A 14,307-nucleotide genomic window follows, 5' to 3' on the forward strand; every position below is an offset into this window, starting at 1 on the left:
GTTTGAGATTCAACTAGCTTGAATACCACGTCTTCCATATTTGACTTTTTCTCTTCGGTTTGTTGTTGTGGTTTATATAAGCCAGGTCTTTGTTGATTGAAAGTGTTGTTTTGAGTTGGTTGGTTATTCGGACCTTGTTGGTTATACCAGTTATTTTCGGGTCCTTTTGGATTGTAAAGAATGTTTTGATTTCGATTGAAGTTTAGCTTTGGCGGTTGATAATTATTTTGATAATTATTTCCAGGCCTTTGGTTCATATAGGAAACATTCTCTCGTTGTTCCAATGTTGGTTCAATGTGACAATCTTTCAATAAGTGTGGTCCACCGCATAGCTCACAACTGATTCGTATTGCGTGAATATCTTTATTCATCTTTTCCATTCGTCTTTCGAAAGCATCTATTTTTGCGGAAACGGAATCAAAGTCATGGCTAGAATCGGCTCTAGCCACTTTAGATGAACGAAAAATATCTTTTTCTTGGTGCCACTCATGCGAGTGGGAGGCTGTGTTATCAATAATTTTGTAAGCTTCAGTTGCGGTTTTCTTCATAATGGATCCACCAGCTGTTATGTCGATGTCTTTTCGTGTAGCAACGTTGACACCTTGGTAGAATATTTGTACTATTTGGTAAGTGTCTAAACCGTGTTGAGGACATCCTCTCAACATCCTTCCGAATCTTGTCCATGCCTCATATAATGTTTCATTTGGCTTTTGCGCGAACGTAACAATTTCTCCTTGAAGTCTCACGGCTTTAGATGCCGGAAAGAATTGTTTAAGAAATTTTTCAACTAAAACATCCCATGTGTCAATCGCCCCTTCAGGTAACGATTCTAACCAATCTTTGGCTTCTCCCTTTAAAGTCCAGGGAAACAGCATGAGATAGATCTGCTCATCTTCCACTTCTCGGATTTTGAATAGTGTACAAATTCTTTTAAACGTACGAAGGTGTTCGTTAGGATCTTCATTCGGTGCACCACTGAATTGGCATTGGTTAGTTACCATGTGTAGAATTTGTCCTTTGATTTCATAATCTGACGCATTAACTTCTGGCTTAATAATGGCGTGACCTTGGCCCGTGCGTGTGGCTCTCATTCGGTCTTCCATACTTAGAGGTTCTAGATTTTCCATGATTGGAAGTGTTGTATCTGAATCACTAGAGGTTTCTGATTTAATGGTTTCTTCCTCAACAATCTCTGTTTGAATGATTGGTGGTTCCGGAGGAATAATTAATGGATCAGGGTCTCGGAATTGTCCCTGAGTATTCTCCGGATTCTCAATTGTGATATTGGTTTCAAAAACTGGATTATCGGAAATTTGAGTTGAAGTACTCGGTCGACTTGATGACGAGTCTAAAGAAAAATCAACGGCAGCTATATTTGTTAAACGATGTCTTGATCGAGTTACAGGTGGTGAACGTATGAAAGGTGGTGAACGTTTTGCTCGGTGCATTCACAGAATATCCTATTAGTTATAAAAATAATAAGAAAAACTTAAATAAGCTATCCAATTAATAGACTTTTCTGATTTTTGCCCACGTTTCGAATAGCCAAAAGATGCAGCAGAGGGGCAGGATTCGTTTGGTCTCAATATAATTGAGGACTGTTTGGCTCCAACAACCCGTTCCACGTACAAATCCAACTATTACTACGAACCAGAAAAATGTCAACGTCTATTAATTTAACCACTTAGATAATTTCTCTTTCCGTTTAAGAAATATTAGATAAGAAGTAGATAAAATTCTAAGTCCTATAACTAGAATGACGAGAAATAAGGAAGAAATAGATTGCGCGTCGAAAAGTGTCGAAAAATGAAAAAGATTGAAAAATATGCGTCGAAAAATAAAAATAAGAAAGTAGCGCGAAAAATGGCGTCGCAAAATTCCAAAGCACCTAAATCTTAGTCTAAGGAATAAGCACTTAAGGGATTTTACGGAAAAGCCTAAAAATCTAGAAATAAAAAGAAGCTACGGCAAAAACTATGTCTTAAAACTAGCTACGAACGATAAAAATACAATAATTATGCTAAAACAAATAAAAAGAAACAAAATACAAAAATAAACTTAAAGTTGTAAAAAGTGCAATTTTTTATAAAAATATTGTTTTTATATTATTTATTAAAAAGGTACTAATTTATAAATTAATAAAACTAATTAAAACTTAAAATATAAAATTAATTAAAACTAAACTAATTATTATTAAATTAAACTCTAAACTTAATAAATTAATATCCTTTAGTCAATAAAGATAACCAAATACTAATGGTTTCCCATGATTCATTCGATAGTGAGCTGTAAAGTGGCCTGAATTATTTCCAAATTGCTAACAAATTTCACCGTCCACTTATTTTTAATTTGTCCCACCAACATCATCTTTGTCTCTACTTTTAAAAGGCATTTTATAAAGAATTCTATAAAGGACTTTAACATCTTCTAATTGTCAACTTTAAACTACATACATATATTATGCATGTATTCGATTTTCCTTACGTCTTTGATGAATTACAAGCAATTATAGCAGCATCTAATAGAAGTGGTAACTTATTTAAACCGAAAGACAAAGGCAATGAGTTTGTGATATTGTGGTTAGGCTTTTTTTTTTTTTTTTAAACGAAATTTTTTTTTTTTTTTTAAAAAAAAAACGTTTTTTTTTTTTTTTTTTTTTTTTTTTTTGGGTCACGGACTATTAGATGACAAATAATGGAAACATATTTTGGTCCGTGAACATATATCTTTGAGTAGGCAACAAGTTAAATAATATATATATATAATATGTCTCTTGGGGTTATGAAAAAGTGAGTTGTCTTTTGGGATTGTGGACGGACAAAAAAAAAAAAAAACTACAGCTCACACAAGTATCTTTCAAGAGACAAACCTAAAATATATATTTATATATAAGCCTATATCTTATTTTGGTGCTGCTTAACCCGAGATAGATAGGTTACTATTACTAATCAACATTAATTTTAGTAAGTTATATTAAATACTATTTAAAAATATCTTGATGTTGTATTTTTTTTTTTTTAACACTTATTACAATATATTAAAAATAAAAATTACTTTTAAACAAACATAACAAAAATATAGCGTTTTTCAGCGTCCCCGGCAGCGGCGCCAAAAACTTGATGATGTAGCGTGAGGGTACGAAATAGTATTATTTTTACTAGAAAATACTACAAAATATGACACAAGTTTTACACAAATTATTTATTTATCGAGTGGATATACCTAAACCTTGCTACAACAATTATAGGCAGTGTACCTAATCGTAGAGTAGTGTAGTTTTTAGTAAGTCCGGTTCGTTCCACAGGGAGCTGGTGAAGTTAACGCTATATTATTAAGTTTATTTGTAAAAATATATATATAAATAAGTAGTAGTATTATTATAAAATGGGGGTTTTACCGTTTAATGACCGGTTTGTCGATTTTAAGCGTAAAAATAAATGACAAAAATTAAAGTGCGTAAAATAAATTGCGATAAATAAAATAAAATGACAGAAAATAAAAGTGCGATGAAAAATACAATAAAACAATTATGCTTATTTAAACTTCCGTAACCATGATGTTTGACTTTTTGATTTTAATTAATTTTCCAATGGGTTAATTGTCCTTTGTCCTGGATTATTTGAAACCTATGTGGTTTTTGTCCAAAATAGTTCATCGGTCATAAATATAAAGTGCGAGTGTCCTCGTCAAATTACCCTTATACCCGAAGTCAAATATTCCAACTAATTAAGGATTTAAACTGTGACGCAGTTATCACTTCTGTCAACAATTACACCAGTTATCACTGTATGTAATCCATCCCTGTTTTGATTAGATATGAATATTAATTTACCCACTTGATCAGTTTGAATAATCAATTACCCAACCCGAATAATTAATTAAATGATTATAATAGATTCCATATGAACGTCACTAAATAGGACAACCATAATCATTATTAATTATTAGGATAATTAATTTGAAGATAGGTTCGACAGACTCCAATGAGTTGTCACTCAATTAGACAATACCCCCATCTATTAATAGTCAATAGTCCAATTTCCACAAGTGTCGGTCTTTTGCCCAAACCTTAATTATGGTACAAAGCCCAATTACCCAATTTTAGTAATTAGCCCAACATCATGATTACTTCGTTTTAAATAAGCATAATAATAACTTAGCTACGAGACATTAATATAAAAAGGTTGAACATAACTTACAATGATTAAAAATAGCGTAGCGTTACACGGACAGAGTTTCGACTTACACACTCAAACGATCTCTATCATAAATCTTATTATTATCATAATTTAAACTTAAAATTAAGATTATTGTTATATCTTATTACATTAACATTATGATAGAGATATAGAATATAGATATTGATAATTGATATTGAAAAATAAGAAAAAGATAGAAAGAAAAAAAAAGATCGAAAAAAAATCTCTCCCTTTTCATCGTAATACATCGGTTCTTCTTATAGGCAAATTAGAATTGAAATTTTCATTTACGACCCCTGAACTATGCTCAATTAACAACTTTTTATTATTTAATATTATTCTTATTATGAATTATTTAAATATTATATTTTATTCTTGTGCATAGTTGACTCGTAATTTTTACACCGTTGCGTCGAGCGCTGAAAGTTGGTTCATGCCCTGGTTCCGGATTTTCGAACGTCCTTTCGTACAATTTTATATCTTGTACTTTGCGTTTTGTAACTTGTACTCTTGTCATTTTTAGACGTTCTTCATCAATAAATTGAACCTTTTGAATTGTATCTTGTACATTTGAGCTTTTTGGATGTTTTGGTCTTTCAAATCTTCGTTTTTGTCTTTAAATCTTCATTTTCGAGCGATTTGCGTCTTTCGTCTTCGCACTTATTTATTTAACTATTACAACTAAAAATAAGGAAATTACATTTAAAAACTTTACATATTGGAACGATATTGCTACTAAATATATGTTCATTTGGAGCACTATCAGCATGTTCAGAAGATGTAACAACTCAGACGTTGCCTACTTGAGGGGGAGTCAACTCTATGCTGCACTCTTTTTCCCTTAGCTAAAGTTTTATCTCAATGAGTTTTCTTTAGCAAGGTTTTTAACGAGGCAGTACTAGTTATTCTCTAATAAAATTGTCATCCAAGGGAGAGTGTTATAAAATATCTAGATTGGATGTTAATTTTATTATTATTATATTTCTTGCACAGTAATATTTTATGCTATAAATAGACATGTATGGTAGCCATTTAAGATGCACCATTTCTCTTGAAATATTAATATCAATATTTCTTCTCTCCTTCTTCTCTCTTTTTCTCTCTTTGTTCTTATAACCATTAAAGGTAGTTATAAGCCTACTGAATTATAACAAATACAAATTTGTTATATTTCTCACCAATATTATGATAAAAGATTATGAAAAAAATAGCGAATGCGCGGGTTAGTATATACTAATTTATAAGTTAAATAAAACAAACAGATTTTAAAATTCTCAGTACAGTAATCCACCTATATATGTTCAGACTCCCTGTACCATTTACTCATTTACGTCCCACTACCTCAGCTGCCACGTCTTCTTCCGTCAAATTTGCCTTTATCGCCTCCTTCATCCAACCAATTCACTTTCTCAAAGTTTCTAGGGTTTCTTCTTCTTCTTCTTCATTTCACGCTTTAAATGCCATAATTAAGTTAATTGTATCAAAATATCGCGAGAAAATGGGCTCGATTTCCATCTCCGATCCCGGCGACTCAACTCAGGTTCCGAGTTTCGATGAGTTTCAACGGCAGACGTCACTCATGACCAGCTGCACTCTTCTCTGGAAAGAACTTTCCGATCACTTTACATCTCTCGAACAAACACTTGTAACCAAATCAGATGCTATTAAACACAAAATCGAAACCCTAGATACTGAAACAAAAGCCTCACTTGTGTCTCTCGAACAACGCCAAACCACCATTGATAACTCAGTCGCAATCGCTCTTCAAAAAATCGAATCCGCCGTCAAAGCCGCCACCGCCGCCGTTGCCGGAATTAGTAATTCCGATGACGCCGTTCCCGAAGTTGACGATTCTGAAGGCTTATTGTTGCAATTGAAGTCGTACTGTGTGAAAATGGACGCGCTAGGGTTTTGGAGGTTTGTTAGTAGTAAAAAGAAGGAAATGGAATTAATGAAAAGTGAAATACCTTTGGCGTTAAGTGAGTGTGTAGATCCAGCTAGGTTTGTTATTGAAGCTATGTCTGAAGTGTTTCCGGTGGATCAAAGGAAAGTGTGCTTGAATGATATGAGTTGGGCTTGTGTTTTGATGTTAGAGAGTTTGATTCCGGTGATGGTGGACCCAATATTGGGGAATACTAGGGCTTTAATTACACCTAGTGTGAAGAAGACTGCTATTGAGATTACTGAAAAATGGAAGAAGAATTTAGAGGATGTTAACAACAACAAGAAGGCTCCTGATGATGTCCATACTTTCTTCCAGTATTTGATTACTTTTGGGATTGTGGAAAAAGATGATCTTGATTTTTACAGGAAGCTTGTTATTGGTTCTGCTTGGCGTAAACAGATGCCTAAACTTGCTCTTTCTCTTGGCCTTGCTGATCAAATGCCTGGTATAATTACATTCATGTTCGTAACTATATTTTCATACAGTCCTATATGCATATATATACAGGGAGAGTACTAATAAGAACTCAAATACTTGTGTTTATTGAAGGTGTACGATTTCTTTTACTTGTTCTTCATGAATTATCAATCATCTATCATTTGTTTGTACCCAGCCAACCTACTGCTTAGTTAGTATCCATATTATCGATTAATCCAATAGAACTGTTTTAAAAGCCCAAACTTTACTCGTAATGTTCGTTGCTGTTCTGATGCAGATATGATTGAAGAATTAATTAGTAGGGGACAACAGATTGACGCCGTCCATTTTACTTATGAAGTTGGCCTTGTAGAAAGGTTCCCCCCTGTTTCGCTACTGAAAGCTTTTCTCAAGGATGCTAAAAAAGCCGCAACATCTATTCTTGAAGATCCGAACAATTCTAGCCGTGCTGTGGTATATATATTCTTCTATATAATCATACCTATTTTTACTAGAGCTCAACTTTTTTGCATCTTTCGCAGCATCCTACTTTAGGATTTCATTGTGTTGGTGCAGTTGAAGAGTAGTTATAATTCTTCATTACTGTACTTTTCCTTTACATCTCTTGAGCCTATAAATTGTCGAATCATGTAGTAATTCAATGCTTGTTGTAGAAATTTTTGCTATGCAATCTGTCTAGGAATCGTCTATGATATGATATGATATGTCTAACATGTGTTTTGTGCACCGTTATATTTTACTTTGACAGTTTTTAGCTGCACGCAAAGAGCAATCCGCACTTAAAGCCGTCATCAGGTGCATTGAGGAATACAAACTCGAAGCTGAGTTTCCTCCCGAGAACCTGAAAAAGCGGCTGGAGCAGCTGGAGAAGGTGAAGGTTGAGAAGAAGAGGCCAGCTGCAGTAGGTCCTGCAAACAAAAGAACCCGTGCTAGCAATGTTGGACCCATGCCACCCGCAAAGGCAGGTCGTATCACAAATGCTTATGTTTCCTCATTTCCAGCACCTCCCACGTTTGTGAGGTCTCCGTCACACACCCAATACCCTGCTGGGGTCCCGTCATACTCTGTCCCACCACCAATGTACGGTCATGGAAGCAGGAGTCCACCGACAAACCCTTATGCCGCCTACTCACCTGAAGCTGCACCTCTATCTCCTCCACTATCGTACCCGGGGACTCCACCAATGAGCTATCCTCCTTATGGAGGGTATGGAAATGGTATGGCACACGCTTACCCGCAGGCTTACTACCGGTAGACATGATAACGATGACGATGATGATGACGGATGACTGCTAATCTTTAAGAACCCATCTCCTTTTTTACTCATATGGTATGTAATCACTAACCTTTTATTGGTAGCTGATGTGTGTGTTAATTCTGACGTATAAATTTTATTGTATTCCTAATGTTGATTAGTTATTAGTATCTAATTTTTGTTTAGATGTATCTTTTGTTCTTCATTCATTCTGGTTTCTTGTGCAACTTGTAGAATATAGACATTGATATTGATATTTGTCACTAGTAAAAAATAAAACAAAAGAAAATAAAATCGTAAGTGCTTCAACTGGGTGGGTTGAGTGTGAGGCAGTTGTCATCTGCAAGATCACACATGCTACATTCCTTTTTCAGAACAAACCAAAGCAACATGGATAAAATTAAGTGTCAGAGAACCCATCTTCCACCCTCTTTTGCTTTTTCTTTTTTCCTTGCACTGCATTGTAGGACCCTCAGTTTTTGTCTACTCCCATTTTGGTCCTTCAAAAGCTAAATATTTACACATGTGGCCCTTCTCAAATCTCAAAAACCTAAGCACAGTTATATACTCAATTTATACATAGCAAGTCAGTGTAGAGTTGATGATGGTTCTTTGGGTCATGCTTGTGATTTGGTAGTAAGGTTCATTCTGGGAAATGCTTGTCACTGAAGCAAATGTGTCAAATAGTCAACAGTGAAAGACCTTGGTTGGTGTAATTGTTGTGATAAAGAGGTGCCTTAGAATCTACTAATAAGATGGATGCTTCGTATTTAAACAATGTTGGATGTAGATAACATCATGAATAGATTAAAATGTTCTCAAGTAATTGGCGTAATTGAATTGAACCAGTTTAGTGACTAACGTCTTAGATATTATGCTTTTCACAATGGAAGGCCGCCAACATTACGATCTTACCCTGAAGAGATGATTCTGCTTACAGACATCTGAGCCCATATCACACCATTCCCGAGCTCCGTTAATTTTTAAACATTTGCAGTACAATAGAATAACACCCCATCAACTTGGTCGGCCCATCGTAGTGGTTCACATCACCATGAATTTCAAAGAATGTCTCCATTCTCATACCCTAAATGTCATCTTTTCTAAAACCTACTGGAAAGTAGGATTTCTCTATGTAAATTAATGATTGTGCTCATTTATTTCAAGAACCTTATACACCTAAAAAAATCTCATACAATATTATTTGATTAATCCCTTAGCCATCCTCGTTTGAGTTAAGCTCGATTCAGAGTCTTTATGTGTATAAAAAGAAGAGAAAACACTACTTTTTTAATATTAAAATAAGGCCATTTCTTGAGTGTTATGGATTAGTAAACCCATAAACTCTACTCATTTTGCACTAAGATTAAACACGTTTGTTGATTCATGAGTATCCATCATTCCATATTTGCTCCCAACTTCTGGTTTGTGTGTTCAATAGATCATCATTCAATTTGAGTTGGATGTTTCTAGAAAGCTTACCAAGAAAAGTTTGCATGTCTATGCAAAGATGTTGACCTAATGTTTATTACTAGTATAAACAGCAACATGAATGCAGTCACTATGATGACATAAACATATGCTATTAACATAGGATGGTCGGGGCTTGTGTTGAATGCAATTCTAAGATACGAGCTTGTTTTCCATGGCACGGTGAAACCGGAGTTTGAAACTTGCCTTAAAATGGTAATAGAGTGAGTATATGTTTGCTGTGATTTTTCTGGGATTGCAGTCCTCAAATGGCAGGGAAGATAATATAATAAATAACTTGATCATCAAATTTAATCACAATATCGTTATAAATAACAAAACCATGACAAGTAAATTATATGGGAAAACACCTTTTAGGGTATATATGTCGTTGCATATAACATTGTCAAATCAAATTGTTACATTATTAAGAAAAAGTTGTCCACAATCAAATCATATATATACCACAATCGATGTGGTTTCACAAAGGTACGCGTAACGTTCTCTTTGTTATTCATTTACGAAACCAGTAAACACCACTTTGCTCTGCACCTTCATCTGGTTCGACGAAAATGCATTCTTTTGTCTCCCTCCAAAACGCCTTAAGAATTGGTGTATCATCGTACTTGTAGTAATCACCTAAGATTGGCTTGATAGCTTTTGTGGCCTCAACGGTATGATAATGTGGAATAGTTGAGATTAAATGGTGCACAACATGAGCACAAGTAACATCATGAAATATTGTATTAAAGATACCATAATCTCTATCAACGGTCGATAAAGCACCTCTAATCCAATCCCATTCTCTTTTATCGTAGTGAGCGATTGAAGGATGACTATGATGTAAAAATGTGAAAAAGATGAAATGAGCGTTCATAACCAATAAAGGAGCTCCATAGATGCAAAACAACCATGATGCACTTGTGTTTGCCGCAATTTTATAAAGTGCGTAAAAAGCTACAAGCATTCCTGCATCAGAAAGCCAAATTTGTTTGCGTTCGCTATCGTTGAAAATAGGACTTTGAGGGTAAAAATGACTTGCAAAACCATTATATGGCCTTCCGTGAATATTGAAAGTAAAGTATGCCGGAAAGCTAAGAAGTAACCTAACGAAAGTCATGAACAAGTTGCCTAACGGGTTGTTTAAAACTTCAGAATAAAAGGTGTCGGTTTTCCTTTTTGGGATCCATACTTCGTCGTGCTCCATTGAGTTTGTGTGAGCGTGGTGACTACGATGACTATATTTGAACGAAAAATAAGGAGTGAGGAAAGCGGAATGAAGGATGAAACCGAGTGTATCATCTAGCCATTGATATTCGCTAAAAGCATGATGACCTAAATCATGACCAATACTCCATATGCCCATAAAACCAGTGCCTTGACAAAACCAGTAAATTGGCCATGCTATGTAAGTGAGGGATTTAGGTAGTAAAGGAATGTATTTTGAGGCGATATGTAAAAAGTAAAAACTATTGCGATATCGCGAAAAAGGTAGTAGGATGAAGTTGCAAGAGATCGTTTGAAACAGTGTGGTGGTATGGCTTTTTTTAGATCACTAATTTCAAATGGAGTTTTTTCGGTTGGGACGCGTTTGAGAACATCTTTCTCATGGGCGATGTCGTTCATTCGCCCACCGGCTCCCATCTTGGTAATGACCAAAGACGCGAAAATGATTCAACTGGATAAATACTTCTGATAGAAGTATTGAGCTTCTTTAATGGTTTGCTTTGATGTTTAGCTCTATGGTACTGCCTTTTATATATAAAGTCTATTGGTATACATGAAAGATATACAATGGTCAAGTTTGATGGGCAATTGTTAGTTAGAGAATGTGTACTTGATATGGAAACATCATTTGTCCTGTTAGAATTTGTTTATTTGCTCAACTATGTTTGACCATAAGTAATTAATACAGAAAATATATAATTAAATCACCCTAATGAAAGAATAGATAGTGCTTGATATTTTCATATGAGGGTGTATATAATATAATTAGAGAAAATAAACAACACTACAAAGTTTCATTGTTTGCTAGCATTTTTAAGAAAAAAAGTGATTGAAAACACTTTGATCCAATGTGAACAAAATTGCGGCTTTTCAAATGATATACGAAGTAAAAGTCTCTTTACTTTCCACTTAATGAACTATTTTTATACAGTTCTTAATTCAGTAAATAAAATTGTTGTTTCTTTATCACCTAATCTGAAAATTACTCTGTTTCAAGGAAACATAGAATCAGACACATATTCTTAAACAGAACCAAATGAAAACATGAATTAATACAGAAAAAGTAAAAACCTTAAGAGTTATTATAAACGCTTGGACATAACTCAAGGCGTCACCAGAACTATTACTAAAGTTGAGGTCTCGGGTTCGATCCTTGACAAAACCAGATTAACCTAATCAGAGATTTACAGTGAAAGGTGTTTTACTCGGCATCGGGGTGACATCTGGGATGATGTCCGAGATTTGCCTGTTTTGAGGGGGTCAATGTGCTCGTTGTTAAGGGGTTCCTCGTTACCAAAAAAAAAAAAAAGTAAGAGTATGATCAATTCTATTAGTTTAGCATTAAAAATTTGACTCGGTTAGCTTATAAAGTATTTATATTTATTAAGTTTCTTATTATTTAACTTTGATTTTGATATATCAATGTTATGTTGGTTATTCAATTCATAAGAGGTAAACAAATATATATATATATATATATATATATATATATATATATATATATATATATATATATATATAAATTAAATATAGTAAAATTAATTATATTTTGTAATCTTTTAGATTTTAAAGTTAAAGTTATTATAATTATAATATAATTAGCATTCTCCTATTTAAGTATGCGAAGAATACAATTTCTCAATCACACATAGCGTGTTTTTTAATAGCGTGTTTTTTTTTTCTCAACTGCTAGTGGCATGTCTCTCTTAGCGAGAAGTCAGGAGTTCGACTCTGCTTGGCTGAAACATTTCACTCAATGTTATCCTCTGACTTGAAGTATCCACCTAGGTCGCCTTTCGCTTAATGCGGGGGCAACGGGTGTAGTGACCCGAACTTTTTCATGTTTTTATATATTAAATGAAATTGATATTTACATGATTAAGTGTTTCCAACATGTTAATCAATCAAACTTGTTAAGACTTGATTAATTGAAATAGATTTCATATAGACAATTGATCACCCAAATTGACCGGCGATTCACGAACATTACAAATTCGTAAAACTACATAATGTTATATATATAGACATATATATGGTTAACATGAGATTATTATAAGTAAGTATCTCACTAAGTATATTAACAATGAGTGTTATACATAAAAATGAGTTTATTGAATTAAGAAACTCGAAACGATATATATATATATAACGATTATCGTTATAACAACGTATTACTAAATACATATGAATCATATTAAGATATTGTTACACTATGTTTAAATATGATAAATGATAAGTAAACATATCATTAAGTGTATTAACAATGAACTACATACGTAAAAACAAGACTACTAACTTAAGGGTTTCGAAACGAGACATATATGTAACGATTATCGTTGTAACGACATTTAAATGTATATATATCATATTAAGATATATTAATACATCATATTATCATGATAATGTAATAATTTAACATCTCATTGGATATAATAAACAATGGGTTAACAACATTTAACAAGATCGTTAACTTATAGGTTTCAAAACAACACTTACATGTAACGACTAACGATGACTTAACGACTCAGTTAAAATGTATATACATGTAGTGTTTTAATATGTATTCATACATTTTTGAAAGACTTCAAGACATTTATCAAAGTACGTCTACTTAACAAAAATGCTTACAATTACATCCTCGTTCATTTTCATCAACAATTATACTCGTATGCACCCGTATTCGTACTCGTACAATACCCAGCTCCTAGACATATATACTATTGATATATACACATAATAATTCAGCTCTTAGCAGCCCTTGTGAGTCACCTAACACATGTGGGAACCATTATTTGGCAACTAGCATGAAATATCTAACAAAACAACAAAGTAATGGAGCCTATATTTGACTCCATTTTCACGCCTCATTCACCAACCACAAACACACTTTGATTTCCATTTTTATGCATCAAATTACTCTCTCTCAATTACTTTCTTAGTGTTCTAAGTGTTCTTCATCATTTCCTTCATGATCTAGCTCAATCTAGGTAACCTAGATCAACATACAAAACAACTACTCAAGAACACATCAACAACACTTCCAAGTTTGCTAGCTTACTTTCAATCTTGCAAATCCATTTAAAGTGATCATCCAATCTCAAGAAATCTTTCTTATTTACAGTAATGTATCTTTCTAATTCAAGTTAATACTCATACTCAAACTTTGATTCAATTTCTATAACTATAACAATCTTATTTTGAGTGAAAATCTTACTTGAACTTATTTTCGTGTCATGATTTTGCTTCAAGAACTCTCAAGCCATCCAAGGATCCTTTAAAGCTAGATCTATTTTTCTCATTTCCAGTAGATTTATCCACAAAACTTGAGGTAGTAATGATGTTCATAACATCATTCGAATCATATATATAAAACTATCTTATTCGAAGGTTTAAATTTGTAATCACTAGAACATAGTTTAGTTAATTCTAAACTTGTTCGCAAACAAAAGTTAATCCTTCTAACTTGACTTTTAAAATCAACTAGACACATGTTCTATATTTATATGATATGCTAACTTAATGATTTAAAACCTGAAAACACGAAAAATACCGTAAAATCGGATATACGCCGTCGTAGTAACACCGCAGGCTGTTTGGGTTAGTTAATTAAAAACTATGATAAACTTTGATTTAAAAGTTGTTCTTCTGGGAAAATGATTTTTCTTATGAACATGAAACTATATCCAAAAATCATGGTTAAACTCAAAGTGGAAGTATGTTTTTCAAAATGGTCATCAAGACGTCGTTCTTTCGACTGAAATGACTACCTCTTA

General features: G+C 33.5%; 1 protein-coding gene, 1 non-coding gene and 1 pseudogene across 2 annotated transcripts; 2 read left to right on the top strand and 1 right to left on the bottom strand.

Annotated features, from left to right (window-relative positions):
* The first annotated feature begins 636 nt into the window (after positions 1–636).
* LOC139856426 (small nucleolar RNA R71) lies at positions 637–743 on the top strand. Its single transcript, XR_011761907.1, has one exon. It is a non-coding gene; the product is annotated as a small nucleolar RNA R71 (small nucleolar RNA).
* A 4,772-nt stretch (positions 744–5,515) lies between these two features.
* Positions 5,516–8,022, top strand: LOC139851970 (FRIGIDA-like protein 4a). The gene is made up of 3 exons (XM_071841167.1): positions 5,516–6,589; positions 6,860–7,035; positions 7,331–8,022. The coding sequence occupies exons 1-3, from the start codon at positions 5,698–5,700 to the stop codon at positions 7,835–7,837; spliced, it is 1,575 nt and encodes a 524-aa protein (XP_071697268.1). The 5' UTR covers positions 5,516–5,697; the 3' UTR covers positions 7,838–8,022.
* A 1,799-nt stretch (positions 8,023–9,821) lies between these two features.
* LOC139856011 (delta(12) fatty acid desaturase DES8.11-like) lies at positions 9,822–10,951 on the bottom strand (annotated as a pseudogene).
* Between the last annotated feature and the right edge of the window lie 3,356 nt (positions 10,952–14,307).

Source organism: Rutidosis leptorrhynchoides, chromosome 6 (genome assembly GCF_046630445.1).
Source record: "Rutidosis leptorrhynchoides isolate AG116_Rl617_1_P2 chromosome 6, CSIRO_AGI_Rlap_v1, whole genome shotgun sequence".
Lineage (NCBI taxonomy): Eukaryota > Viridiplantae > Streptophyta > Magnoliopsida > Asterales > Asteraceae > Rutidosis > Rutidosis leptorrhynchoides.

What these genes read in the sequence shown, in the direction of transcription:
- LOC139851970 (XM_071841167.1), top strand. Translation starts at nt 5,698, where the DNA reads ATGGGCTCGATTTCCATCTCCGATCCCGGCGACTCAACTCAGGTTCCG. An exon ending in CCTTGCTGATCAAATGCCTG is followed by an intron (nt 6,590 to 6,859) that starts GTATAATTACAT and finishes GTTCTGATGCAG; the next exon opens with ATATGATTGAAGAATTAATT. An exon ending in ACAATTCTAGCCGTGCTGTG is followed by an intron (nt 7,036 to 7,330) that starts GTATATATATTC and finishes TTACTTTGACAG; the next exon opens with TTTTTAGCTGCACGCAAAGA.